Source organism: Sinocyclocheilus grahami, unplaced genomic scaffold, assembly GCF_001515645.1.
Source record: "Sinocyclocheilus grahami isolate Dianchi unplaced genomic scaffold, SAMN03320097.WGS_v1.1 scaffold656.1, whole genome shotgun sequence".
Taxonomy (NCBI): Eukaryota; Metazoa; Chordata; class Actinopteri; order Cypriniformes; family Cyprinidae; genus Sinocyclocheilus; species Sinocyclocheilus grahami.
Genome location: NW_015505835.1, coordinates 463,620 through 490,516, shown reverse-complemented (window position 1 = coordinate 490,516; position 26,897 = coordinate 463,620). Strand labels below are relative to the sequence as shown.

Here is a 26,897-nt window from a genome sequence, read left to right as displayed (position 1 = left end):
TATATATATATAAACAAAGAAACATTGACTCAACCAATAGCATAGGTGTGGGGAGGGGCTTTTTGTTTGACTGACTAATAGGGCAAGGGAGTCGTCATCAGAAAACTGGTTTAACAACATTTTTTATTTTTGCAGCTCCATTTGGTGGCGGTAATGATGCAGAAAGTACACACTTGTCCTCTAGTTTTCATGAAATGCAAAATTATATGTAAATTCTGTTCTTTTTATTTGCACTCTCCTGGTCTAGTCTTTGCTGTTTCGCATGCATTTTTAAAATTTTTATTTTTTTTTACTTTCCACATCTTCTAACCTCCAAACGACATGCAAAAAAGGAACGGGTAAAGCCGAAAGCAGAAATCCTGCAGTAATCTCTCACCTGTCTGCCCACATGCCACTGACTCAGTTTCTAAATCCACCGAACATTCTTTGTATCAATAGAGGTGGTTTTGTTCACATACCCCTCTTTAAAACGATTGCCCACTGGAACAAAGAAATATTTGAAGGCACTCGTAAACCCACAGAGAGAGTGTGTGTGTGTGTGTGTGTGTGTGTGTGTGTGTGTGTGTTGATTCAAGTGTTTCTCTGTCTTCCTCTGTTATTAGTGCTGCTCTGTCATTAGAGGATTAGAATGGAAGAGCTGACCTTTCTTACATCAGTAAACGTGTGTGTGTTTTAACATGCAACTCTGAGAATGGGAATGTGGCTTTGAATGTGTGCATGTCATGCAACTTGTGTGCTTAATGTTTAAACCAAAAACACTGACTTGTCATTTAGTAATTTACATAAATCCCCATATTTCCTCCTAAACATCCGGCTACACATTCATGTTCTTTCAGTGATGATGTTTTGATTATGTGCTCTACTTACCTCAAATATGGACATTTCCTGGGATTGTTTGTGTTATATGAGACCCTATTAATTAGCCATTATATAAATATGTAAATATATAAATGGGTTATTAATAAGGTCTCATAAAGACTCAACAATCTTAGGAAATTAACATTTATATATGATATAAATACTGTTATTAAACACACATGTGTGTGTGTGAAATAAAATTTATAAAATTAAAATGACTGAATATTATAATACAAAATAAAAAACACTGAATTAAAAATGAATAAAACCAATGTGCATATAGTTTTAACACAAAAAAAGTTTTAAAATAAAAAAAACACACAACATAATTTAAACATTAACTGAAATTGAAAACCAAAATGTATACAAATATATTTTTTAAATTAAAGTTGATTGTTTTTTTTATAACTTATTATGAACTGCCTCCCGTTTATAATTTTAAAGAATATCACTGAAATGTATAGATATATTTATATATCTTATCATTTAAAATATAGTAGTTTACTTTTTTTAAGTAGCTTACATAGTATATTGTTGCTATTTTCTTATATTTCTGTATTTTATAGTAAAAAAAATTTTTTATTATTTTTTATGAGAGTTAAGTCAACATGAGGCAAATAACGAAACCTGCGTTTCATTTTGCGGCAGTTAATTTATGTGTCGGTCTGCTTTCTCAAGTTTCATAAATGTTCTGCCTCACTAACTTAAGTTTATGGTGTGTGCTTTATGTCATTGGGTTTATAGCCTAAAGTTTGCCCATGCTTCACACTAAAACATTCAGGTTGTGCAAGGGAGAGGTTTCTTCTCAGCACTCGTCAATCAGGTTTGCCGTCCTGCCAGAAAATACCCATATTCTTAGGCTTTTCCTCAAAACGGAGAGAAACGGGAAATAAACTGATCGGTTCCCGGCCGCCTAAATGAAACTTTCCCTGTATGGAGCCATTTTAACAGTAGCGAGCTGGTCTGTGGGCCGTAATGGAGGCTCGGTGCTGCTGTGGGCTTCCTGCTGGACTGTGAATGAATTGTTGCATTGAGGGCCGCTCTGTGGCAGGATGGGGTGAGGGGTGGCTCGCCCTCCGCTGCGTTCGCTCTCTCATTGAGCCGAGACTTGCCTCCTCATCTAAAAGCACGCTCAGCTGACACAATGCTCTGCTTTGCTGTTTTTCAGCACAGCTTACAAAACGCAAACAAAACAGAAGGCTGCAGAACGCCGCAGTCAGTTCAGCCTGTTTCACTGAGTCACAGCTCGCTTTCACTTCAGCCCTTTTTCTCTGGGTTTGCCTTGCGTTTTATTTGCGCTAGGGCTTGCTAGCTTGGCCACAGCTGGCAGCTGACTTATGGGTTTCTTTGAAATGACGAGAGCGGACCTGTCAGTCAGTGACACAGTATGACGGTCCGTACGCACTGCATGACAATCAATGGCCAATTCTATCTGAAGAGTAAACGGCTGCCTCAGACTTGGTCTCTTCTTGTTGTACAAACACCTACATGTTTGAAACTTCTCATGTAGGCACAAACAAGCTTGATATTTCCTGTAGTATTTTCCATTTATGTTTTAGAGCAATAATAATAATTATAATGAAAATAATAGGTATTATTATTATTATTACTAATGTTGTTGTTGGGCCATGTTTTGTATATTTTATAATTAGAAAAAAAAATACACAAGTACACATTTGACAGTATGATAGATCCAATTAAAATATATTAAATAAATAAATAAATATAATATATAATAACTATGAATATTACAAATTAAGGTTACACTTTATTTTAAGGTGTCCTTGTTACAGTGTAATTATACATATACAGTAAGTACTGAGTAATATTAATTAACTACATGCACTTACTATATGATTAGGGTTAAGATTAGGGTTTGGCTTAGGTTACTTGCATGTAATTATGCATAATTAATTGTTATTATAATGTAAGTACATGTAACACGTGTAACAAGGACACCTTAAAATAAAGTGTTACCCAAATTAATGTGCAGCAGGTTTTTTATAGTTAACTAAAACTAAAACGTAAAAAGCCTTTTCATTACTTGGAATAAAAGAAATGTGAAAACTGTTATTTTATTTTATTACTTGATTTTATTTCAGTTAGTTTCCAAGGTGACATTTCTCATTTTTATTTAGTTTAACTTGATGTACTAAAAACTAAAACTGAAATAAAAATTAATTAAAAAACAACAGACATATTTAAAACCAACAAAAATGACAAAAAAACAATATGAGAGAAGAAAATGTAAAAATACAAACTAATCCAAAATATTAACAAAATCTATAATAGTATAACAGTAATAGTACCTCAATGATACCAAAATAAAACTGATGTGCAGATACAATTTACAAGCAAGCCATTCAGATTGATTTAATTCATTCATTATTATTATTATTCATTTTTTTTTTCTTTTCTTTTTTTTTACAATAAACAGCAAACCTAGAGCTGTTTGTGGGTTATATATATATCTCACAATTTTTGTCACAAAAATAGCAAATATCTTCCTCCAAATCATAAAGTCCTACATGCGGTCAGAACCATTTCAACTTTTCACATCCTGAATGAATGTTAATACCAGGTGTAACAGTGTTTAGCACTCACTTTGGAGGACAAGAAACATACTCTGATATTTATTTTATATACTCCGCTTCATCTAATTTTGTAAAATATAGTCTCATTTGTAACCGCAGCCACGATGTATAAACGGCCGAAGCAGGTGGCGGAAGGTAAAATGGTTTGGCTCAATATGTTGGTAGTCTAGGCTGAGTGAGTGTGCTTTCATTATAATAAAAACAGAGAGCTGCACATATGGCTGGTGGGATAAAAACAGAAAAACAGACAGGCAGAGCATATTGGGTAGTGAGGAAATTGTGAGGATCTTCCTTTTGTGAGTTTTATGGTGCTATTCAAGAACTCCTTTGCTCTGTTATATATCCTCTTGAGTGTGTGTGTGTGTGTGTGTGTGTGAAGGGGAGTGGGTTGTCTTTCAAAAACACTTAGCTTTTCTATCCCACCCAGCAAATACATGGCTAATTAAATCTAATTAGAGGAGGGCTGTCATAAATCTTTGACAATGCCTTCTGGATCACTCACAAAGCTGTTTCGCCGTCTTTTCACTGTTGATTAGCATGATAGTGTTTCTCCGTTCCTGCACGCATGAATTTACCGCAATGCATTAATACCTATTAACAATATGGACAGTGACAGTTGTGTGTTGCTTAGCTTGTCCTGCAGTGTGAAATCACTTCCTCCCAAGCGTTTCCATTTATTTATCTTATTTGTCTGTTGTTTAGGCTAATATTGTTCCTCAAATTGAGTTTTCAAACTTTTTTTCTTTCTTTCTTTTTTTCCTGCAGAAACACTGATGGACACCAAATGGGCCACCACTGAACTCGCATGGACCTCACATCCTGAAACTGGGGTGAGTTATTACTTTTGTGTGTTTGACTTTGGTTAACCTGAGCTCATCATGCTTATATGATCCACTGCTTCAGTCCAAATAAAGTATACAGGGGTGAATCTCAAAATGTTTTCTCTAGGTCACATTTGACCTCAGGATAAAATGGTCTGTTTGATATTTTATTTTATTTTATTTTATTTTATTTGTTGTTTTGTATTGTTTTATTTTGAATTTATTTTGTTTCATCGTTTAATTTAGTTTTTCCTTTCTGTTTTGTTGTTTGTTTTTATTTTTACTTTTTTGTTGCAACATTTTGTTTTGTTTTGACTATTTTGTTTCATCGTTTTGTCCCCCCCCCCACCCCCTTTTGTTTTGTTTAATTTTGCTTTTACTTTATTTAGTTTAGTTTTTTTAAAACATAGAATGTCTTTTAAAAATGTCTTTCTTTTGCATTACAGAAACGTTTTTTTTTTTTCCATAGCAGTAATGCCAGTTAAAAAGTGTGCTTAATTGTCTTTAAAATTATGTTAAATTACAAACTCTTAAAATCGGACTCACTGTAATTAAACAAAACAAACAAACCAAAAAAACATTTCTTATTATCTCCATTGAAATCTTTCATTGGAGGGTTGAAAATGACTCGCACATGTTCTTGCCTGGTTTCGTGATATTCTCTCATAAATGTCGTAGTTATAGAACCTTTAAATCAAGAGGTATAATAAGAGGTACAATTACAGTCTTGTTCAAGTACAGTGTTAAACACAGGAAGCTCTGAGTTCCATCAGATAAAGGCAATGCCCAGATCGGATTTCACCTTAGCCGTGTTAAATTCATTCTCCAAAAGTGAAATCTGTGCCCACAAGCTTTTGGCAGACACAGCAGAAGTATCCTTTGCTCGGTATATCTTTCACAATACCCAGACACTGCTGCCTTTTCTTCTTTTGTTGGGATTTGCCTAATTCTTTGGATCTTCACCTCTCTTCCTTCTATCGTCTACTTTAGGGTCCTGCATGTGTCCATTGCCCCCTTCCTGCCCCCAGCCACACCATCTCAGCTGTCGCAGTCACCCCTCCCCAAAACCTTTACTTCCGAGTAACTTAGCACCAATGCACCGAGGTGCAAGATCAGCCCCAAAGACACAAATCAACTGGCATCTCACCTTCCCCGTCCATATATTATTCTTGTAAATATCCCTCCCCGCCCCCATTAAAGCACTAAAACTCACCAGCACAATGGGCCAAAGCACAGCCCCTTTACACCCCAACAGATGCCGCCTTTCACAACATACATTGCCCAATTCTCTCCCTTCTGCTCTCTGTCATGCACGCCGCTATATATTTCATCCACGCCACCCCACTGTATTTTAGGACAGACAGGGGGAATGTGGCACCAGTGTGTCCTTGCTTTAAATTTCATAGTGTGCCACTTTCTTTTTTTCAATCTCAAATTGAAATATCCCTCCTTCTGCAGCGAATCCCACAACAAATGTTATTTCAGACCAAAACTAAAATGTTTTGTGAAAATTTTATTTTACTTTGAATTATTCTCATTGGATTTGTATGATTGTAATACTAATATATATATATATATATAATGTTTGTTTTTGTTTAAATCTGCAAAAATTAAAGGCTATACAAGAAAAACTACCATGAACGATAAATACTATAGAATTTAAATAATATTTATTTATTTATTTATTGCAGTTATGACAATTGTGGTGAGGTGTGGGAGGGTGTTGCCTACTTGTCATACTTTTTATTTATTTATTTTTAGCAAAATATAAATTTATTATTTCTGCTGGGGATGAAATGTAATTTTGACAGCTTTTTTTTTTTTTTTTTTGGAGATCCAGCCACTGGCTTAATTGGCACCCTCCATATCTCTCTTTCCTATAGCACACTCGTTTCTAATTTTGTGTGACACTAAGTTCAATGGTATGTCGCACCCACAAAACCGAAATGGGAACTGTGCCCAGATAATAAAAACAGGGGCAAAAAGTTGGAATAAATCCCAGTCTGACACAGCAGTTATTTTTCTCTTTTCATTTAATCTGCCACGAAAAAAATAAAAAAAGTCTATTAGTCATTAGTCTGACACCTGTAACCCGAGAAATAAACACTGATAAATACAGACTGTAACACCATTAAGGAAAAATAAACAAAACGACCTGCTGTCGCTTAAACCTGACCTGCTAATTCTTCCAAGATAAACAAACCGAGTGAAGAAAAAAAAAAAAAACACTGTAAACAAAGAGTGAAAAATTTAAGGGGGTCTGAATACTTTCCGTACCCACTGTATATATATTCATAAATAAACCACATAAACCATCATTCCACAGCAGCATCTGCGTCTAAAGTAAATTAATTCATTAATTCAACTTTTCACCTTGTGTATTTTTTCAGTACTTTCAGACAGTACTATTTCATATCAACATTTAATATGCAGAAATATCTTAAAGTAAGCCATCCGTAGGCTTATTTCCCTAAGATTGAGCTGAAAAGAAATTGATTGGGCGTCTTAATCTTGGAAGGAGGCATGTTTGGTGCGCCATTACCCCTAGAGGAGTCGACACCAGTGCGATGTGTGGGCCCCTTTCTCGTTTCCATCTTCACTCTCTCAGCAATTTTTTCCAAATGCCCATTTACACCTCATTCTTTCTCCTGTCGCATTGACCTGATGCGTATTATTGATCTCGGCACCCTTGGCTCAGAAAGGCAGTGATAAAGCAGAGACTTCTGGAAGCCCTGTCTGCTTCGGGTCCCCGGGGCCCGTAGGGATGAATGGCCTGTCCGCACAACATCCATATTTCTATGTTAATTAAACACTTCACCTCTACACAAACACTACGCTACTCTCTCAACGCCGTGCGAGATTTCGGTTTCGGTTTTTGGCTACAGCTCATTTTCTCCTTTCGGATCGCTTATTCTTGCTCTGAAATTGAACTCGCTGTAATCAAAAGAAGCTGGACGGTTTCCCGAGGTTGAGCGTGAATCTAATTGTCCCTTTACAGCATTGAATGTGAATCATTTCTTGTTGATATATGCTTTTTGTTTAAACAAGCCGATGTTGATGTAAAAACCGTCATTAGATGCCAAGATTGCTAGTAGGCATTTTTACTCGACCACAGTCTGCACTACCATTAGTTGTTGCTACATATTGCTTATCATGTCACATGGTGTTACTACAAATCACAATGCAGCATTTAGTACCACATCAGCAGTCAAACTCTTGAAGATACCTCTCACCTTTCTTTTCAAAAGATGTATACTATTAATTTTGGTAGTTAAGAAAGAAATCATTTTGCTAGAGGACTGAGTGTAGCTTGTTGATCTGCAGGAATACAGTGTAATCATGATGGTTTAATTGAACAGTAATTGATTGTGAAGTGATGCAGAGAGTACTCCACAGTCAAGGTATGAGGTAAACATCCACTCGTTGTTTTATCCGATGGAGTTCTGACACTCCACGGTAATTTTGATGAATTTGCCAGGCAGGTTTCCTCATTGAACTGGTGAACGCAGATGAAAGACCAGCGTGAAGCTCCCCACTTAATGATACCACGCACAATGTGTAATTGAAAAGGCACAAACCAAAAAGCACAAAATGTAATTTCCCCTCGCTTTCATCCACCCCATTCACTCTTTTCTAAGCTTGCTCCCTCCGTTATATTGTTTCTTAGCTATGGTGTGTGGGGCTGGGGCTGAGAAGCAGCAATTTATTGCCTGCCGTACCTCTGTAGCGTAACACCTCAGAGTTCTAAAGCCCTGGATAACATCAAAATGAAAATGGTTTCATTTATAATGCTGACAATAAAGTGTATCGTACCATACTTTAGATAAAACATTTCTTATTGCTATTGTTCTGTAGAAGAATCACCGAATGCAGTATATATTAAGTGCTAGCTCATTCTGAAGGTGAACTTGTATGTTGTTTTATATCTATGACTTAGTGTTCTTTTTTTTCTCAGTGGGAGGAAGTCAGTGGTTATGATGATGCCATGAACCCCATCCGAACATACCAAGTGTGCAACGTTCGTGAGCTTAACCAGAACAACTGGCTTCGCAGCGACTTTATCCCTCGAAAGGATGTTCTCCGTGTTTATGTGGAGATGAAGTTCACCGTACGAGATTGTAACAGTATTCCCAACATTCCAGGATCATGTAAAGAGACCTTCAATCTATTCTACTACGAGTCCGACTCAGATTCCGCCACATCTACCAGTCCTTTTTGGATGGAGAACCCTTATGTTAAGGTGGACACCATTGCTCCGGATGAGAGCTTCTCTATGTTGGAGTCTGGTCGGGTCAACACCAAGATTCGCAGCTTTGGTCCACTTTCCAGGGCTGGCTTCTATCTGGCTTTCCAGGACCTGGGTGCCTGCATGTCTTTAATCTCTGTCCGAGTTTTCTACAAGAAGTGTTCCACAACCATTGCCAATTTTGCCGTCTTCCCAGAGACGGCCACAGGCGCCGAGGCCACGTCACTAGTCATTGCCCCTGGCACTTGTGTGCCGAATGCTCTGGAGGTGTCTGTTCCTCTTAAACTCTATTGCAATGGAGATGGAGAGTGGATGGTTCCTGTAGGTTCCTGTACTTGCATGGCTGGGTTCGAGCCTGCAGTTAAGGACACACAGTGTCAAGGTGAGTGCTGATATATGTGTTTTTTTCTCACTGTGCAATTTGTTTTATCTCTCGGTATCACATTAAGCCAAACGGACAAATCATCCTGTTTTTTTTTTATTGAGGTGTTTGCTAACAGCAAATATGGCTGTTTGACCTCAAGTTAAGCAGAGCAAAGCAATGAATAAGTAAAAAAAATCTGTATGTCTATCAGAGTGGAACATTTTGCTGAGAGAAAGGAGCAGTTTTGATGAAAAACATATCAGGTTAAGGCTGAGCTGAATTAAGTCAGCGTGTAACATAGCCACGGTGAAAGTGAGCTGAGCAGACAGCGGCAGGTCAAGGGTCAAATGGAGAGCTGGGAGTGAGAGACCGGAATCGATTTGCAGACCAAGGGCAAGGGCTGCAGTGAAACCTTAATGAAGAGCATGAGATGGAGAAAGAAAAGTAACCCTGTGACAGTCAAGGCACCAGAAGTGAAAGGTCGCAAAGAGACAGTTGGCTCCAGCACATTAAAAGAACTAGAAAGGCACAGCCACTGATCAGTGAACCTCTGGGGTAAAGAATTAAACTGAACAGCAAATGATTTGTGTATAGAGAAAAGAGGATTATTTGTGGTGTTTGAGGTAATCGTAACTGTTATGATTGTTCATACAGAGGGTTGGAGATTTAAGCAAACACTTAACCCTGAGTATTAAACTGTAGTGTGTAGTTTGCCCTACAAAGTTTGTGCTATGGACATGAATGCTGCTTTAACCTGTATACTGCTAATTTTACAAATATATTCTCCTAAGCAATTTACTTAAAGGGGTCATATGATGTTGCTAAAAAGAACATTAATTTGTGTATTTGGTGTAATGAAATGTGTTTATGCGGTTTAAGGTTCAAAAAACACATTTTCCACATACTGTACATTATTGTTTCTTCCGTATGCACCGCCTTTCTGAAACGCGTCGATTTTTACAAAGCTCATCGGTCTGAAAAGCAAGGTGTGCTGTGATTGGCCAGCTATCCAGCGCGTTGTGATTGGCCGAATACCTCAAGCATGTGACGGAAAAGTTACTCCCCTTACCATATTGTGATGATGCCCTGTCCGGCCGGAGCTACGATTCAAAAACATCAAAACCCATTATAAACGAGGTATTCGTTGCATCCAGTGGGGACATAATTATGGATTATAATGAATTATACTGTCTTTTTACGCATTGCGTTGCATCGCGCCGCGTAAACATAAAACCATATCTGCATTTGTGATCAGAGAAATGACAAACAACAAGCCCTGCTCTACACTGCCCAAAACTCGCGTATGAAACATCAGTGGAAAATTCTTTAAATATAAAAACGTACTTACAGTCTGTGAGTCAGAACAGCCGGCATTGTAGTCTACTCTACCAGGATCAGGAAACGTCCTCCATAAAATGTGCTGCACACATCTGAATGTTTGGGTTGAAGTGTTTTGAAACAGTGTTGTAAATACAACTTAACCACTTATTTCTAGTCGTGTCCATTTTTGGAAGGCCAAACAAAGTAGTTTCGCTTTCACAACGAAACACAGCATCACACACGGCGGCCCAGAGTGAGCGGTGGCGGCCTAGAGTGAGCAGAGGCCGGGGGCTAGAGTGAGGAATGGCCGGAGGGCTAGAGTGAGCAGAGGCGGCGGGCTTGAGCACGGAGCGGCCCACGGATTCGACGAAGGAGCGCCAGGAGGGCTTGCGGCAACAACATGTGACAACCCCGGGCTGGACTCCGCTTCGTCCACGGTGAAAGCCGATCCGGCGATCCACAGCGCAAAGTTGTTGTATTTCCTATAGCAACCAGCACAGATCAGCTCTAGGCATGACGAAGCAGATATCGTCCTCTTTTGGAAGGCCAAACAAAGTAGTTTCGCTTTCACAACGAATCACATAGCGCCTTCACGACATGGCGGCGGCGGCAACAATACTACAGCGAGAATAAAAGTTACGCCTTCTTTCATTCAACATTTGGGTGGCGTTATGCAAATCTTCCCACATCGTGATGTAGATATGCGGAGGTGTGTTAGAACGAGCCGTTTTAGGTAGGCGTGGCTGACTCTTAACTTTTATAAAGAATATCTCTTTGGATTTGAGACTTTAGTCTTTGCAATGTTACAGATCTTATTTATGCACCAAGAGCTTGTAACACTCCAAAGAGAAAGGAAAAATTTAAATCGCATCATATGACCCCTTTAACATTTTCAGCTGTTGGATGATAAAAAGGTGGGGACAAGTCCCATAGATTTACATTTGCGGGGGGACTAGAATATCTTGAATATGACTTGGGGTAGGCACATTTTAACTTGAGATGGTAAGAAACCACCTAACAACCATAAAGTATGCAAAAAAGAACAAGAAAGAATGCCTTCGGAAAAGCATTGCAACTCCTTGGCAATCTACCACAAAACCCTAGCAACCACATAGTACCCTAAAAAGTTCAGAATCACATAGCAATGCCTTGGCAACCATTTAAAACACCTTAGCATAGTGAAAGCAAGTTTTGCACCACTCACGTTATTTATTTATTTGTATTTTTTCAGAAATGTTATGTAGTTGTCAACATAATGAAGGACTTTTATACTACTGCCAACTTATGTTAACTTATATCAAACGTGTGTATACCCATAAGGGCAGTCCTTGGAAATCTGCTGTCTGATGTACAGTTAAAAACTTATTTGTTTGCTTGTGGTGGCTCAAGGTGAAAGCCCTGGCGGCTGTGCCCTGATAAAATGTTCTCTAATCAAGCCAACCGGAAACTAAAGGAGGGATAAATCTCTCTGTCACCTCTCTCTTGCTCGCCTTCATCTGAAGGCCATTGGTCTCATTAATACCCTGCAAGTGCACAGTTTGGACATTCACATGAATATTAATCGACAAGACCCTTTTTTTCTTAGAGCTCCATATTTCCCCTATCCGTTCTTTCTCCTCGCTTCCAAATTCACCACACATTCTAATCACTCCCTTAAGTCCTTCTGCTCTCAATGAGAGAGGGAGAGCAGCAAATAGAGTTTGGGCAATAGAGTGCGAGCAATAGACTGTACTGGAGAGAGTTCGTAAGTAAGAGAACTCATGAAAAAAGCCACATGATTTGCATTTCTTTTGCTTTCTTTCACCTCTTCTCTCTCTCGTGCTCTGTCAGGAGAGCTGCTGGAGGAAGGATGAGGATGAAAGGAAAGGGCTGACTTCTTACCTCCTTGGAAGAGATTAATCAGCACTTTCAATCCTTCAGAAAACCGCCCGAGCTTTTTGAAGGGGAATTTCAAGCAGTCTTTCATGGGGGCTAGAACTAGATGGTCTCATTTGTCTCCCCAAGATTTTGGTTGATTTATGTACATCTGAAATGCGAGGCAAAACACTGAGGACTCATTAATCTCCAAAGTGATTCGTTACGTGCGATAAACCCGAACTCACAACTACACTCTTTCATTTTTATCTCTATGTGAATTGTTTTCTATGCTCCTTCTTCACTACCTATCTCTGGCCTCCAATGATTAATGGTTAAACAAATAAGCCCCTGGTTAACCGAGGTAACAGTATCCCTGCACTAATGAAGCCTTGTGTCAATATTGCACATTCTGAGAAAGGGAATTTGGAAAGTGACCTCAGGAACATCACCGGTGTTGTGTTCTGCTTTGCGGACTATCAGTCCAGAAACCAGATGTTCAAATCTTTTTTTTGTTTTTTTTCTCAGAAAAACACAGTGCCTGTTCATTATTTGCTGCTTCTAACCTTTACTGATAAAATGGCTCGGAAGGCTGGGAACTGTCATCATACTCCTTGCCTGCTTCTAATAAACATAAAACGGACTAATTGATCACTTAGACAGCTGAGTGACATTCTGAGCTGAACGATCACATTGGCATTGTGTGCCAGGAGAGCACCTCTCCATTTATCGTAGGTGTGATACAATGTGTACACAATCTCCGTAAAAGGTGTCAAAGCTCCACAAAGGCCAAAGACCTGTGAATGACACACTAATCTTTGTATTCATAAGATAACAGCTCACACTTTCCCTTGTAGTCTTTAATATGCTTTGTTTATCTTAGAGGGACAATTCCTGCAGAACAACATTGACATTGCCTGTGTATGAGAATTTACATTTTGAAAAGTGCTGTTGTTTGGAACTGACAGGCATGTGTTTGTAATTGAAGTATGCACATGGGGTTTATGCAAGGCCAGGGTATGTTGTTGGAACTCGTCTAGTCATGAGGGGGTTATTTCCTTGGAGGAAAACACAGCAAATTAACAGTGCCAAACAAATACGTAAGCAAGAACCTGTGCGCCTTCGTATTTTACAATGCCAAGATGGAAAGGATTAGACTGCATACTGTGGGCAAGGAAAACAAAAGTAAGAAACTAAATTAAGGCAAGCAGAGCTCACAAAATGCAAATTGCAAAAGGGAAATTGCTATTGATTTTGCAGTTGAATGCAATGAAAAGTTGTCACATACCTAGATGGAAGCATTCACCGAAAATGAGTAGCAAAGAAGTACACTTGGTGTGAATATGCGGTTACAGCTATGAGTTTCTATTTTGACAGGCAAAGTAAAAACTCTTTCTCTCTTTAGCTTGCAGTCCAGGTACCTTCAAGTCCAAGCAGGGTGAAGGGTTCTGCTCCCCGTGTCCACCCAATAGTCGGACAAGTTCTGGAGCCACCAGCATTTGTTCCTGCAGGACCGGCTACTATCGGGCGGACAATGATTCACCTGACTCAGGATGCACCAGTGAGTAATGCCCTCGACTAAAACAGCCATTTAACCCACCATGAACTTATCTAAACATAAGGAGTGTTGTTTATTTGCCAGCTCTCAAAAGCCACATTGATCCAAACACCATATGTACATTCATATGTTCATCCATATGTAAAGCAATTCCTCCGTTCAATATGCAGAAGAAACCTGGGATTTTTTTTGAAAGGTTTCCCTTTCTTCTGTATAATATTAGCTCCTTTCTAGCTCTGTTCATTGTCAGCACTCTGAACAGATAAATGCACGAATAAAAATGTTTTCCCAAGTGAACCACAGCTATTTCTAGCCATTTTTGATATTAAAATGAACAGCACAAGTGGGAAAAACAAGGTTTTGCTTAATTTGATTTACATGAAAGCATTTAATCCACATTGAGTGTATGTGAAGTCCCATTTGACCAACTTCATTTCAAGTTCCTGCTTAAAAAAACATTTTAAACTAGCCTAATGTGATCTGATGGTCTTAGCTGCTTACCAGGCACTGCTTAGTTTGGTAGTTTTAGGGAACTCAATTGGTCAGCTAAACCAGCTTTGTGACCTAAACTAGCTGAACACCTGCTTTGCTAAGGGACCTGCTGGGAAAGCAACTAACCAAGCTTAAACCTGCTAAGACCAGAAAACCACCTTAGGCTAGCCTTTCTGACAGGTTTATTAACACTTACCTTAGGAAAACAACATGACAAAAATATTTTCTTTTTTGCAGCCGTACCCTCAGCTCCACGCAGTGTCATCTCCAATGTAAATGAGACATCGCTTGTACTTGAGTGGAGCGAGCCACGTGACCAAGGTGGAAGGGAGGACCTTCTCTACAATGTAATTTGTAAGAAATGCCTGCCTGAACGTGGAACCTGCACACGATGTGATGACAACGTGGATATCTCTCCCCGCCACCTTGGGCTTACTGAGAGACATGTTACGGTCAGAAACCTTCAGGCTCACACCCAGTACAGCTTTGAGATTCAGGCCGTCAATGGAGTCTCCAACAAGAGTCCCTATGCACCCCAGTTTGACTCTGTTAACATCACCACCAACCAGGCTGGTGAGTTCAGTGATTTCATATCATATTCCAAAACACAGATACCATCTTTAGATTTTCCGACAGGTTACAAATATACTCTTCCATGTGTGTCCATAAAGGTTTTTCTTAATTTGCTCTAGCTTGAAATAATGAAGTGTAATGGCCTCTCTTAAGATATTTCCAACCCACGACACTGCATCAATGCATCAATGCCTGAGAGCTGTGCTATGAGGCTCAGTAGCAAAGCTAATCTACTCTAGGCTAGAGTGTGCTGGGTTAGTGAGATGTGGAGATGCGTTAACCTTGTGAAAACAGTCTCTTATTGTATGATTTCAAGTTTTGAATTGACACTGGACTTCTCAGGATAGCTCTCAGTTTTATGCATATGCTTAACTCTCTCCTTAGCACTCTATGCTAACACCCAGCTTTAAGAATGCCTCTGTTTGCTCTCAGGGATTGACTGCAGGCATTGTCATATAACCTAGGTTGTTGTTGCATATGAGTCAATCCCAGGGTGACATGCACACCCACAAAGCCACCCACCCCCATGGTTCCGAAACTTCAAGAGGGTCTGTGATCAGATTATCTCCCAGGACTGTTCTTGAATATTCATCTGCCTTTTAAGACAAAAAATAAATATGGGCCATCAGCTCAAGGGACGTCATGGTTACTTCCACTGTCTCCTCAAGATGAGGCCCCTTAATCCTGGGGTGAGAGTAAGCAAGCAGGCTGCCCAGTGAGCATTGTCTGCAGGGTGAAGCTTTTCTGAGCAAGGCCTGGGTTAGGAGGTTGATGGTGTTGGGTTGGGGGAGAGTGAGCTTTTGGGGGAGGTGGACAAAGAGACAGACAGAATGATAAAGAGCTACTAGGGAAAGGATCAAAGAACCGAACCTGGGGATTAAAACGCTTTTAACAAAGAAAGAGTGAGGGAGGGAGAGACAGAGGCAAGAAAGCAGGGGATGTTGAGAGCTACTGTAGTGTGTGAACAGAATTTGATAACATCAGAAACCGGAGATGGCAACATCAGGTCTGAGGACAAATGGGGACAGTATAGATTATGTAAAGCTAGGTGCGAAGAGAAGTAAGGAGCTATATAAGAACTTGTGTTAACCCGAATATGTATGGGTAAAAAAGTCCAGGTTACATTTAGTCCTAAAAACAAACAATAGATTATATCTTGCATAAAGGGAATTTTAAAGAATATAAAGAAATTTATTTCATGATAATTACCCCAAAATTCAAATTTTCATGTTAAAATTACAGGCATTTCACTTGTTTTATAATTTCCTTTTTTTTCTCAGGTGTGATTCTTATTAGGATCTCATTAGTATTTTTACAGTATTACAATAAAGATGTGTAAGTGAACACAATTTACACTAACATGGTGTATAAATACTTTAAAATTTCACATTACAGTAATTTGGGAAAGAAAGAGCTTAGGGAGTGGACAGAGGGTGTGTGCAGCTGTACATATATTTGCATGTGTTTGTAGGTTGTGTGGACTGAATCTGCCATATACTAAGCCTTCCTGTTTGTCTGCCATGGTCCTTTTTACAAGAGACTTTAGAATTCAATCTGTCTGTGTAGTTGAGAGGCTGGGGCCCTGAAAGGGCCCAAGACTAAGAGCTGTCTGAATGCTTACACATCAAAGCAGCTCTTTGGTAATCCTGAATGTGAACATGCTCTAAATGTGAAAAAATAGAATGTCAGCTTTCATTAAAATAGGATTTCTCTCATTTTCCCCACACAGCTCCCTCTGCAGTTCCTACCGTCCACCTGATGGGGGCCTCAGCCAACACCATGAGTCTTTCCTGGCTCCCCCCTGAAAAACCAAATGGCATCATCTTGGATTACGAGATTAAATACCATGAGAAGGTAAGAGCCAGTGTAAGTCAATGAAGTGAAGGGCATTCTATCACAATTCCACCACTGTCATCCTCTGCTCTATACATAATCGTCCATCCTGACAACAGCATCAACCCTTCCTCTCTCTCGTATCCTAACATTCTTCCCTAACTCCTCCCTTGATTCATCCCCTTTTGAACGCTAACACCGCAAGGCAGTTGGAGCTTGGCAGGGATGGAGGCAGGAGGATTTGCATAGAGGAAAAGAAAGGGCCAGGCATATCTGCTTCGTGTTTGATGTGTTGTACTGACAGATTAAACCATAGCTGCCAGACGCTTGCTTTTGGGTGCTGGCTGGATTTATATGGCTTGTTTTATCACTGTTCCCACAGGACCAGGGAGAAGCTATTGCCCACACCATGACAGCCCAGCGTAGCTCTGCACGCATTGAGGGTTTGAAGCCAGGCACGCCGTATGTTGTGCAGGTTCGAGCCCGAACGGTGGCTGGGTATGGCCGCTATAGCAGCCCTACTGACTTTAGCACCAACCACCAGGGTATGTAAAACAACATATATTCCTATATTATCACATACAAACAACTTTCTTTCAAATAATATCAAGCATTTGTGTGGATCTAAGTGTATACATACCTCTCATAGACAGAGAAACGCCATAAATAGATCTGATATCTCTCTTTGTGCCTCACACACAGCCGATGTAGACAAGACACTACAGGAGCAGTTACCTCTCATTGTGGGTTCTCTGACAGCAGGGCTGGTCTTCATCATTGTTGTTGTGGTTATTGCCATTGTCTGCCTCAGGTAACTGGTTCATTTTTTAACTTACCTTAATGACGTTCAGTAAATGTACTTATAAATGGATCACAGCAAAAATCAAAGATTCAGAAGTCACAGTATACTTATGAAACAACACAATATTTAGTTGCCCATAATGCTTCCTTAGAAACTACTGGACAATTAATGAATGCAGTTTGAGAAGCAGATTCATTCTGGGTTGTCAGTTATTTTGGATCTTGTACTTAGTAAACTGTAGCCAGTGTGCCCTACATTGGAATTCCGCAGTGTCCCAATGATCATTGACACTGGCACTTTCCATCCTTTGGCCACCTTCCCATTTCCAGAGTTGAGGGCAAGGCAGCTGTGTATTTAAAGCCTTATCATGCAAAAATTCTAAATATGCACTCTCTTTCGTTCTAATCAGACGTGTGTGTCTCAGTATCTTAACTTGCCTGTGATTGAAAAAATTTAGGCCGTGGCATATTCCGGAGCTGAATTTGAATTGGAAATGAGATATAAATAACCAGCGGGTATTATTGGCCCGGTTACTAGTTAAACAACAAAGGGATTACATTAAAATGTACTAGGGGGGTTGGGTTTGTTGAAATTGCATTGCATTTAATGGACAGATACTGAGTGTGAAGGAACAAATTAAGAGACAGGAGTGATTTAAACTGTGGCTGTAAAGATTCCTTAGCATGTAACGGGAGCAAGACAACCAGTGCTGCTACTGTTTTTCTTAGCTGTCTTTATGCAGATTTGACTTCCATCATGTAGTGACAAGGGTCTCTTAAGGGTGATTGTGTTGTTCTCCTAATTTTTATATCATTCTCTTTCTTTGATCGACCTCAATTTATGTCCCTAAAGGGGCTGGTAGGGAAAACACAGGTCCTTTTCAAATGCTTATTTTCCTACATTTAGATAAGAAATCATCAACTTTTGTAACTGACTGTATTGTCTTTGGTTCTCAGGAAGCAACGCAATGGCTCAGAATCAGAATACACAGAAAAACTGCAACAATACAGTAAGTCTCTACAGAGTTTACTTGCATTCTGATGACTAACAATACTATAAATATTGTGTGTTATGGCAGTGTGATTCATACGGCTATTTGCACTATTGAATCCCCTATAGTCACTCCGGGAATGAAGGTCTACATTGACCCATTCACCTATGAGGACCCAAATGAGGCCATCCGCGAGTTTGCCAAAGAGATTGACGTTTCCTGTGTGAAAATCGAGGAAGTCATTGGCGCAGGTAACCAACAACACAAGCTCCTGAGCAACAGGGGGAAGACAGCTAGGCACACCCAGGCCATACCTTTAGAGGACTTCACACCAAGCGGTACTTCAATCAACTCATCCCGCTCCAAAATCCAAACCCTTAGCACCTTACCAACGTCTCTAACAGCTTTACTTACAAAATGGAGCTTCTGAGGTTATCTTCAGAGCTAACTATAGAGCTACCATTCCTGCTAACTTACCAAGCCTGTCCTGAGCCTGATGATACCTCTCGGACAATTAAATGTCCTTGACCCTATGACCTGTTGACTTCCTTCCTGACCTTGAGACCACTCCCCTGTGTTTTGTAAATTTTCTAAATGTTAACATTAATGTTAGAGCCAAAAAAAAAAAAAAAAGAAGTAGGATACTGGTTCAGTAAGACGTGCAGGCATGTTGTAATGAGTTGCGGAGCCCCATGTCAGAGTCCAACAAACAAGGCTTTTAACATCTAACGCTGCTTCCTGAACCTATTGTTTCCTAGCTTTGTCTAAAGTGATGAACCCCTACCATGTCCTTCCCTGACCCCTCTTTCTCTCGCACTTGCTTACACATTGGCTTAGACTGCAGACGCAAGCCGTCCAATCCTCCCAAGCTTCTGTCCCCACCTACTTCCCACATTACTACCCTCACTCCCTTCAGACCCTAGCATTCTCTGAATCTACCCTTTACCCTTTCCACTATTGCTTTACTTTTCCCTTTTCCTTTTCGGTACCCCAACTCCCAACAACCCTCCAAGAGCTTTTCCTATTTAAGCATTCCTTATCTCACCCTACCCCTTCCCTCGCCCCCTGGATACACTCTAATAGCATCACCTTTAGCCCTGGCTTCTCTTGCTGTCTCCCCCTGCTTCCCCCTGGCTCCTTGATTCTAACCAGTAACTGTCCCTCTCCCCTTTCTCTCCCACACTCCTCCACTCTTCCCTCTCCTCTCTCCACTCCACCTTTTCTTCCTCTCTCTCGTCTGTCCATTACCTATGTAGGAGAGTTTGGAGAGGTGTGTCGTGGCCGTCTGAAACTCCCTGGACGGCGTGAGATCATTGTGGCCATCAAGACTCTGAAGGCAGGCTATACGGATCGCCAAAGAAGAGACTTCCTGAGTGAAGCCAGCATCATGGGCCAGTTTGATCATCCTAATATTATCCGCCTTGAAGGGGTGGTGACGAAGAGTCGGCCAGTCATGATTGTCACTGAGTTCATGGAGAACGGAGCACTGGATTCCTTTCTCCGGGTTAGAGATGCTTACTACCATAAAATTAATTTAATGTTTTTTTTCTTTGCCTTGTTGTGGGACATTTGTGGAAATGCAAGTAACAGTTAAAAAATGTGATCTAATGAAACAAATACTATCATTGTTGAAGTCTTGCAAGATTTAGTTCCAGATTCATTTTCTAATAAAAAGAGATGTTCTCACCTGCCCCTTTAAAAAACATCCTAACTTTTCTAAATAGTGATGACAAATAGTGAAGCTGCTAGCTGTGACTTTGAGAGATGAATCATCTAGCTGATGAGTCACATCCTGGAAAGTTAAAACACGTAGACAGCGGACATTTCTGTTATAAATGGGTCTGTGATTTTTCCCACTCTCTCCAACAGCTAAATGATGGACAGTTCACAGTCATCCAGCTCGTCGGTATGTTGAGAGGCATTGCAGCTGGCATGAAATATCTGTCCGACATGAACTATGTGCACCGTGATTTGGCTGCCCGTAACATTCTGGTCAACAGCAACCTGGTGTGTAAGGTGTCCGATTTTGGCCTTTCTCGTTTCTTGGAGGATGATCCTACTGACCCCACCTACACCAGCACATTGGTCAGCATTCAAGTCTTTATCCATTAATATTTCTATAGCAATTAAAAGTGTCCAGCTCCCAACTGAGATAAAAAAAAAAACATTGTATGCTCTTGCATCTGTAGGGAGGAAAGATACCTATTCGCTGGACAGCCCCAGAGGCTATTGCTTATAGGAAGTTCACCTCAGCCAGTGACGTTTGGAGCTACGGCATTGTGATGTGGGAGGTGATGTCGTATGGCGAGCGCCCATACTGGGACATGAGTAACCAAGACGTAAGTTTCCTCTCTACTTTGCCTCTGTTCAAATTAATTTGTTAATAAACTAACACCAATTATTATTTTTCCATCAACAGGTAATCAACGCTGTCGAGCAGGACTACCGACTGCCCCCACCTATGGATTGCCCTACTGCCTTGCATCAACTCATGCTAGACTGCTGGGTGAAAGAAAGAAACTTGAGACCTAAGTTCTCTCAGATCGTCAACACCTTGGACAAACTTATTCGCAATGCCGCCAGCCTTAAGGTGGTCACCAGCACACATTCTGGGTAAGGGCACACATGGACATATTAGCATGTTAGTTAATATGTTTGCATGATTTTTATCTCCTCAACTAAACAAGCAGTATTAACGACTTTTACAATTTGGTTATCTCGTTTCAAATTCAGAATTAGGACAAAGTTACAGAGGCATTTGAATTAAGAGCCTATTGATTTAAGATAATTTTCAAACGACCAAAAATATTGTAAGCTGAGAAACTCTGACGTTATGGAAATCAGGATGACCTTAAGTCAATAAAACATTTGGTTTAATTGCACCATCACGGGGCTATCGATTGTTTTGCCTGAGATGCTTGCTCTGGTATAAACATACTAGGCTTTCCTATTTGAGATATTTAATGACATAAGCCTCCTTCCAGATGCCTGTCACTATATAACAGCCTTTTACTTGTTGATCAGCATATTTGCACATAATTTGTTTCAGTAAGACACACAGTAATTGTTCGCCAGAAGCTGTAGATGGGTTTTGACCCACCTCGGGGTGCATGCCTCTAAGCTGTAAGTCCTGGGGGAGGGCCTCTAACAACCAGGGAACTGTGGGAGACACTTTGTCTACTCTGCAATGATCAGAGGATAAAGGAGGAATAATTAGTTAATGTAATTCAGAGATGGGAATGGTTTTAATTAGCAAGTAACGAGATTTTAAAAGGGCCAATGGAGAGGTGGCCTGCCTGCTAAGCCTAATGAAAGACTGAGAGATGGGCTCCTGTTGTTGCAACATTTGATGCTCTGTGTACTATCTTCAGTGATCAATTCCTTAACTAAACTAAGGACAGTTTAATTAGTTAATAGTTGCTCTCAATGCTGAGTTCAGGGTAGTTTAGTTATGCACAGACATTTTTTTGGTTTCCTCATACAGTTTTTCCCAGTCTCGCACTTCAAGTCAACGTCCCTAAGATGTGAGAGCCAGGACAGCTCTAACAATGCCCCATTAAGAAAAGCTGCCTTCCAGGTTAATGACCACAAACCTTCAGCACTAAAGGCAGGAGTTTATTAAAAATCGCTCTTCCCATCCATCTACAGACCTTGTCCTCAATAGAGCCTCTGTTCCTTTATTATTAACTTTTTTCTTATGCTTTTAATTGTTAATTAATCTAATGCCATCAAAAGACAGCTAGGTTCAGCAGAGCAGAGAGCTTGCAGACAGAAGTGTCTTTGCTCTCAAACTTTGCCTCCCTATCCCCACAGTCCAGACCTCACTGTTAGTTATTAAGACCCCAGTCTGGTCATAGATCATGACTGGTCTCTGTTGGTTTTGTCTGATCTAATTTAAACTGGCTGCTTTTATGCATGACATACAATTTAGTTGCACTGTAGTGCAAGAATTTACGCAGGTGTATGCAGGCAAACATGATTTAACTAAATAAATGTTGCTCCTGGACCAATAAAAGGGGTGGTCAACCTACTTGTCCTACTTGGATAAATCATGTCATGCATAAGCAAACAGTGATTTCAAAGGAATACTGAGAAATAATATAAAAATTAATATAGAATTGGAGCATGTCATGTATCGATACATGTCAGGCAACACAACTTCAGTCCAAACATTTACCGCTGCATACGGACCCACACCCACAGCATCATTGCAGTTCTCTCTGGCGGGCCCCTTCACGTCTCCAGCCAGTAAGCCACAGTGGCAAGTTCAGGCCCTACAGGCCAGGAGAGATGGTGGTGGTTGTGGGGGGTTTGGGGGTGAGGTTTCGGTGGTGGAGGCCTGGCATGACCTAACCCTCTCTCTCTCTCTTTTTATCTCCACTCCTCTCTTTCTCTGTAGGGCCTCCCAGCCGCTCCTCGACCGCTGTGTGCCTGACTACACCACCTTCACCACTGTGGGCGACTGGCTGGACGCCATCAAGATGAGCCGCTACCGAGACAACTTCCTTAATGCTGGCTTTGCTTCTTTTGACTTGGTGGCCCAGATGACTGCAGAGTGAGTGTCTGGTTTATTTGTTGGATTGCTCATCTTTGTTTTGCTGGTCTCACATTAGTTCAAATTCAAGGCACTGTGCATTCATGCAACTTCTAAACAGGGGTAATAATTTCATAATAGTACTTGTGGCATGGACTTGAGCCAGTTGTGTGACATTGAACTCTGATTTAGACCAAGCGATCAAACCAAACTAAAACAGAACTTCAATAGGGAATTAAAAAGACAATATGTCTTGAACAGGAAATTTAATATTTTAGTGATCAGAAAAGGTTTAGTGATAGAGCTTTTGAGCATGTGATTATTTTCCTCATCTCGCCTTAATTTATTGTAACATTTCATCCTCAGAAAATGTCATGAACAAAGAATCTTACAAAGGTCACTGTCCAGAAAAGAAATCTGTGATTTGTCGCTATGTTAAATGTCTAGACAGATGTGAAGAGAGCGGTTGGGATCAAATAAACTAATAAAGAAAAAAATATATAAATTCATCACGCCAATTAAAATGTAATAAAGGATGGAGGCAGGGGTAATTTGTTTCAATTTGGCAACTTGACAGGTGGACCAGTCGGTGGTTTTCTCGTGCTCTTAATGACTAGTAATTCTCCTTATGGGCTCAATTTATTATCATTTTATCCAACATTATTGGCTTGATGGGACCAACAGAGGAAAAAAGGGAGAAAACACTTTTACACTGTGTGAAATTACTCTGCTAATGTTGTGTGATTGTAGAGATGAGAAGGGCAGACAGAATGGGGGCAGCTTGCTCCCCGACAATGTCCTCTTTCTGAACCGATTGCAGCTGTTCTCGAGTCGACAACTCACTGATTCAAATGAACCGTTTAGTGCGAGTCTCCAGTGAACTGAATTCACAAGTAAGAACCGGGAGATCGTGTGAGCACGCGCGTGGGCGACTGACGCTGCTAAAAGTAAGTTACTAATGTCGAATTTTAGGATTAATTATTGTAACTGAGAATCATATTTAGGTCAAAACTGTCAGGCGTTTGTGAACTAAATCTGCTGTAAAGGGTGATCTATTTAAGCCCACTGAAATGCTTGAATGCAGACACATCAACATCAGTGTCTCTATGTTTTAGGTAAAAAAACCCCGAAACATTACAATATCACAGACTAAATAAAATAACTCATGCACGTTCATATTCCCCGCTGCCGTAACGTTAACAGTTTTATTAAAATGCTATGCATTTAGCCCTATGTGACGTCTGTTTTTATATTGTTTATCAACAGTATACATTTTTATATTGTTTGGATTAACTAGCCGAGTAGACAGATATTAATGTTTATTCATAACCATACTGAAAATAAGCAAATATTGTTAGTTGATGCTAACTGTCTAGTTAACAAGCTTGCTGGTGCTAAGTTGAGGTAATTTTTAGACATAAAGTCCAAATATTTTTATTCAACCACCTATATACAGATTACATCTGGGGGGAAAAGAAAGGATGTGATGTTCAGAACATCGTAACTACAGTAATTATCAAAGTGGGAAGTGTTGCCCTCTGGGGGCATTTGACCAGGGGTGTTTTTACACCACAGACAAGGTTGGAGAATATTTTTTTTAATTATTTTCCTTAAAATGTCCTTCCTAACTTCAGGCCTTATTCTCATGTCATATATAACTGTGATGTTCTGCAAAACAACAAGCTTTAAAACACTTTTTTTCTTACTGGTGAAAATCAGATGGTCAAATCTGTTTTCTCTCAGGTACATCGCAGTGTAAGGTTCACAGTGAACATTACTACATCACTCTCGTCAATGTAGTTGACTCCACATAGTGGTTATTTTGGGAAAATCCCAGGTATTTTGAGCAGTAGGATTATAAAAAAATTAAATAAAGACATAAATTAGGTAGCCTATATAAAATTGCAAAATAAATCTATCAGTACTTTTTTACTTAAGTACATACGAAATTGAGTACTTTTGTACTTTCACTCGAGTAAAATTGAAAAAGGAGTACTTTTACTGGAGTAATATTTTATTATACGTATCTGTACTTTTACTCAAGTACTTGATTTGTGTACTTCGTCCACCACTGTCGGAAGGTGAAAAAAAAGAGTAAACGACAAGAGTCTGCACTAGCTTTTAGCTACACGTGTTGCTGTGTAAACTAAAGCCTCATGAAGAGATTAGATTACCTCAGCCAATGAAACAACAGGAAGCATTTCTATCATAAAGCCTGTGGTAACCTTTACACCACACTCATTCTACAGTAGTGTGCATTCCAAGTCATGTCTGCAGTTACACTAATAGCACTTTCTTTATGTGAAATTTGACATCTGGTAGCCTTAGGTGCAAATCATTGACCAGCGCTTGACCTATCTCCATTTTGAGAACTGGCTTTGCACCACATACTCGTCTCAGTTCAGTAGCCAAAGGGTGGGGTTGTTCTATTCGCTCAACCTAGCGACAATTTGCTAACGGATTTGCTCACCTGGCTACGTTCCCATGGGAGTTTATCACTTGAATAACATCAGTTCTGTTCTCTCTTTTAGAAACCACTATGATATTTATTGTATAGCAGTGACAATAAGATTTTCTTCTTGCTGTTTTTCTACAGAGACCTGTTACGGATAGGTGTAACATTAGCCGGCCACCAAAAGAAGATTCTCGGCAGCATTCAAGACATGAGACTGCAAATGAACCAAACGCTGCCCATCCAGGTCTGAGATGGGGGCGGAACTGTTCTAAAGCGAACTAACAGACGACCCCAGATCATCTCCACTAATCAGATGAAACTGGCTCGCAGTGCCTCGGACAACTTTTTCTTTTCCATTTTCCTGTAACGACTGCATTATTTTACACCCGACAGGATTAGATAAGATTATTTTGTACTTATTTTTAAGAATGGAGAGGAAAGCCTATATCCCATGCATGCCTCACGGCGACTGCATGCATGCGTGTGGTATTTTCTTTCGTGAGGCGGGACGGGATTCGCCCAATCTCCAAAGCCTCCCAAAATGCATTTCTCCTTGAAAATGACTCTGAGGTACGGACTCTCCCGGATGGACATTGCTTATGGAAGAAATACTGCTCTAATAGTACACATAACTTGAAGATAAAGACAAAAACTAGAAGTGAATATAAATTCACGAAGCGTGTGGACACAATTGTGCAGAAATCCCTCCAGTGCTAGCAGATGTTCTATTGTGCGTGTGATTTTGTGCTTATTCCCCATCTTCATATTGAAGGTGTTTTATTTAAGGGCACATGCCTCAAACGGACAGGAGGGAGAGGCACAGCCGGGGGCGAAAGATCACGGATGTCGCAGGACCGGATTTGAGGAAGTTGCATTTGTCCACCAGGTTTAAACTGATAAAATTACTTCTTAGAATATACCTGGTGAACTCAGGATGCTTTCATAGTTTCAAATAATGGATTCTCAGCTGTGTTTTCACAATTTCAATTGATGTTTTCTTTTATTCTCTTCTGTTGTTTTCCCTCACCCTGTTTAGTTTCTGTTCCACAATGAGTTGACATTTAGCTGGTCATCAGTCATTATATCAGAATTCTTTAGCAGTTAGAAAAGAGAAGGACTGTGATATTCTGTACTACACTGCAAAAAAAAAAAAAACATTTTATAAATCAATGTTTGTCTTTTTTCCAGGAAAAAAAAAACTAAACATTCTAAAAACAAGATCAATTTGAGAAGTAAAATTGTGCAATATATTAAAACTTGTTTTAAGAGTTTGTTTTTTTCTTTGTCGAATTCTTATGTCAAGCATAAATCTAACAAAACTCAAGAGTTTTATGCTTTAAACGTAATATAAATCAAGATAATGCAATTTTGCTTAATACATTTTCATCTTGTTTTGAGAACGTTTTTCTTTTCTTTTTATTTTTCCAGGAAAATGACAAAATACTGATAAAAAAAAAAAATATATATATATATATATATATATATATATATGTATATATATATTTTTTTTCAGTGTAAAAATCACTGACCACAATGAGTGAGTGTGTGTAGTGTCAGAATGACTATGATGTAGTGTGTGTGTTTCTGTGTATGTGTATAAAA

The 26,897-nt window shown here is 39.8% G+C and overlaps 1 protein-coding gene across 6 annotated transcripts in view; it reads left to right on the top strand.

Moving 5' to 3' along the window:
- LOC107558713 (ephrin type-B receptor 3) overlaps positions 1-26,534 on the top strand; it is a 50,760-nt gene extending 24,226 nt beyond the window's left edge. The window contains exons 2-16 of one of the 6 annotated variants that reach the window (XM_016242381.1): positions 4,218-4,282; positions 8,229-8,901; positions 13,463-13,618; positions 14,345-14,680; positions 16,410-16,534; positions 16,896-17,058; positions 17,216-17,324; positions 18,272-18,324; positions 18,435-18,557; positions 19,563-19,810; positions 20,176-20,391; positions 20,496-20,645; positions 20,726-20,919; positions 22,706-22,861; positions 25,437-26,534. In XM_016242381.1, coding sequence (XP_016097867.1) covers positions 4,218-4,282; positions 8,229-8,901; positions 13,463-13,618; positions 14,345-14,680; positions 16,410-16,534; positions 16,896-17,058; positions 17,216-17,324; positions 18,272-18,324; positions 18,435-18,557; positions 19,563-19,810; positions 20,176-20,391; positions 20,496-20,645; positions 20,726-20,919; positions 22,706-22,861; positions 25,437-25,545 — 2,876 coding nt within the window. In that variant the 3' untranslated portion in view covers positions 25,546-26,534. Of the gene's footprint in view, positions 1-4,217; positions 4,283-8,228; positions 8,902-13,462; positions 13,619-14,344; positions 14,681-16,409; positions 16,535-16,895; positions 17,059-17,215; positions 17,325-18,271; positions 18,325-18,422; positions 18,645-19,562; positions 19,811-20,175; positions 20,392-20,495; positions 20,646-20,725; positions 20,920-22,705; positions 22,862-25,436 lie in introns of all 6 variants that reach the window. The other 5 variants (XM_016242379.1, XM_016242380.1, XM_016242378.1 and 2 more) reach the window with 5 other exon arrangements.
- Positions 26,535-26,897: the final 363 nt, after the last annotated feature.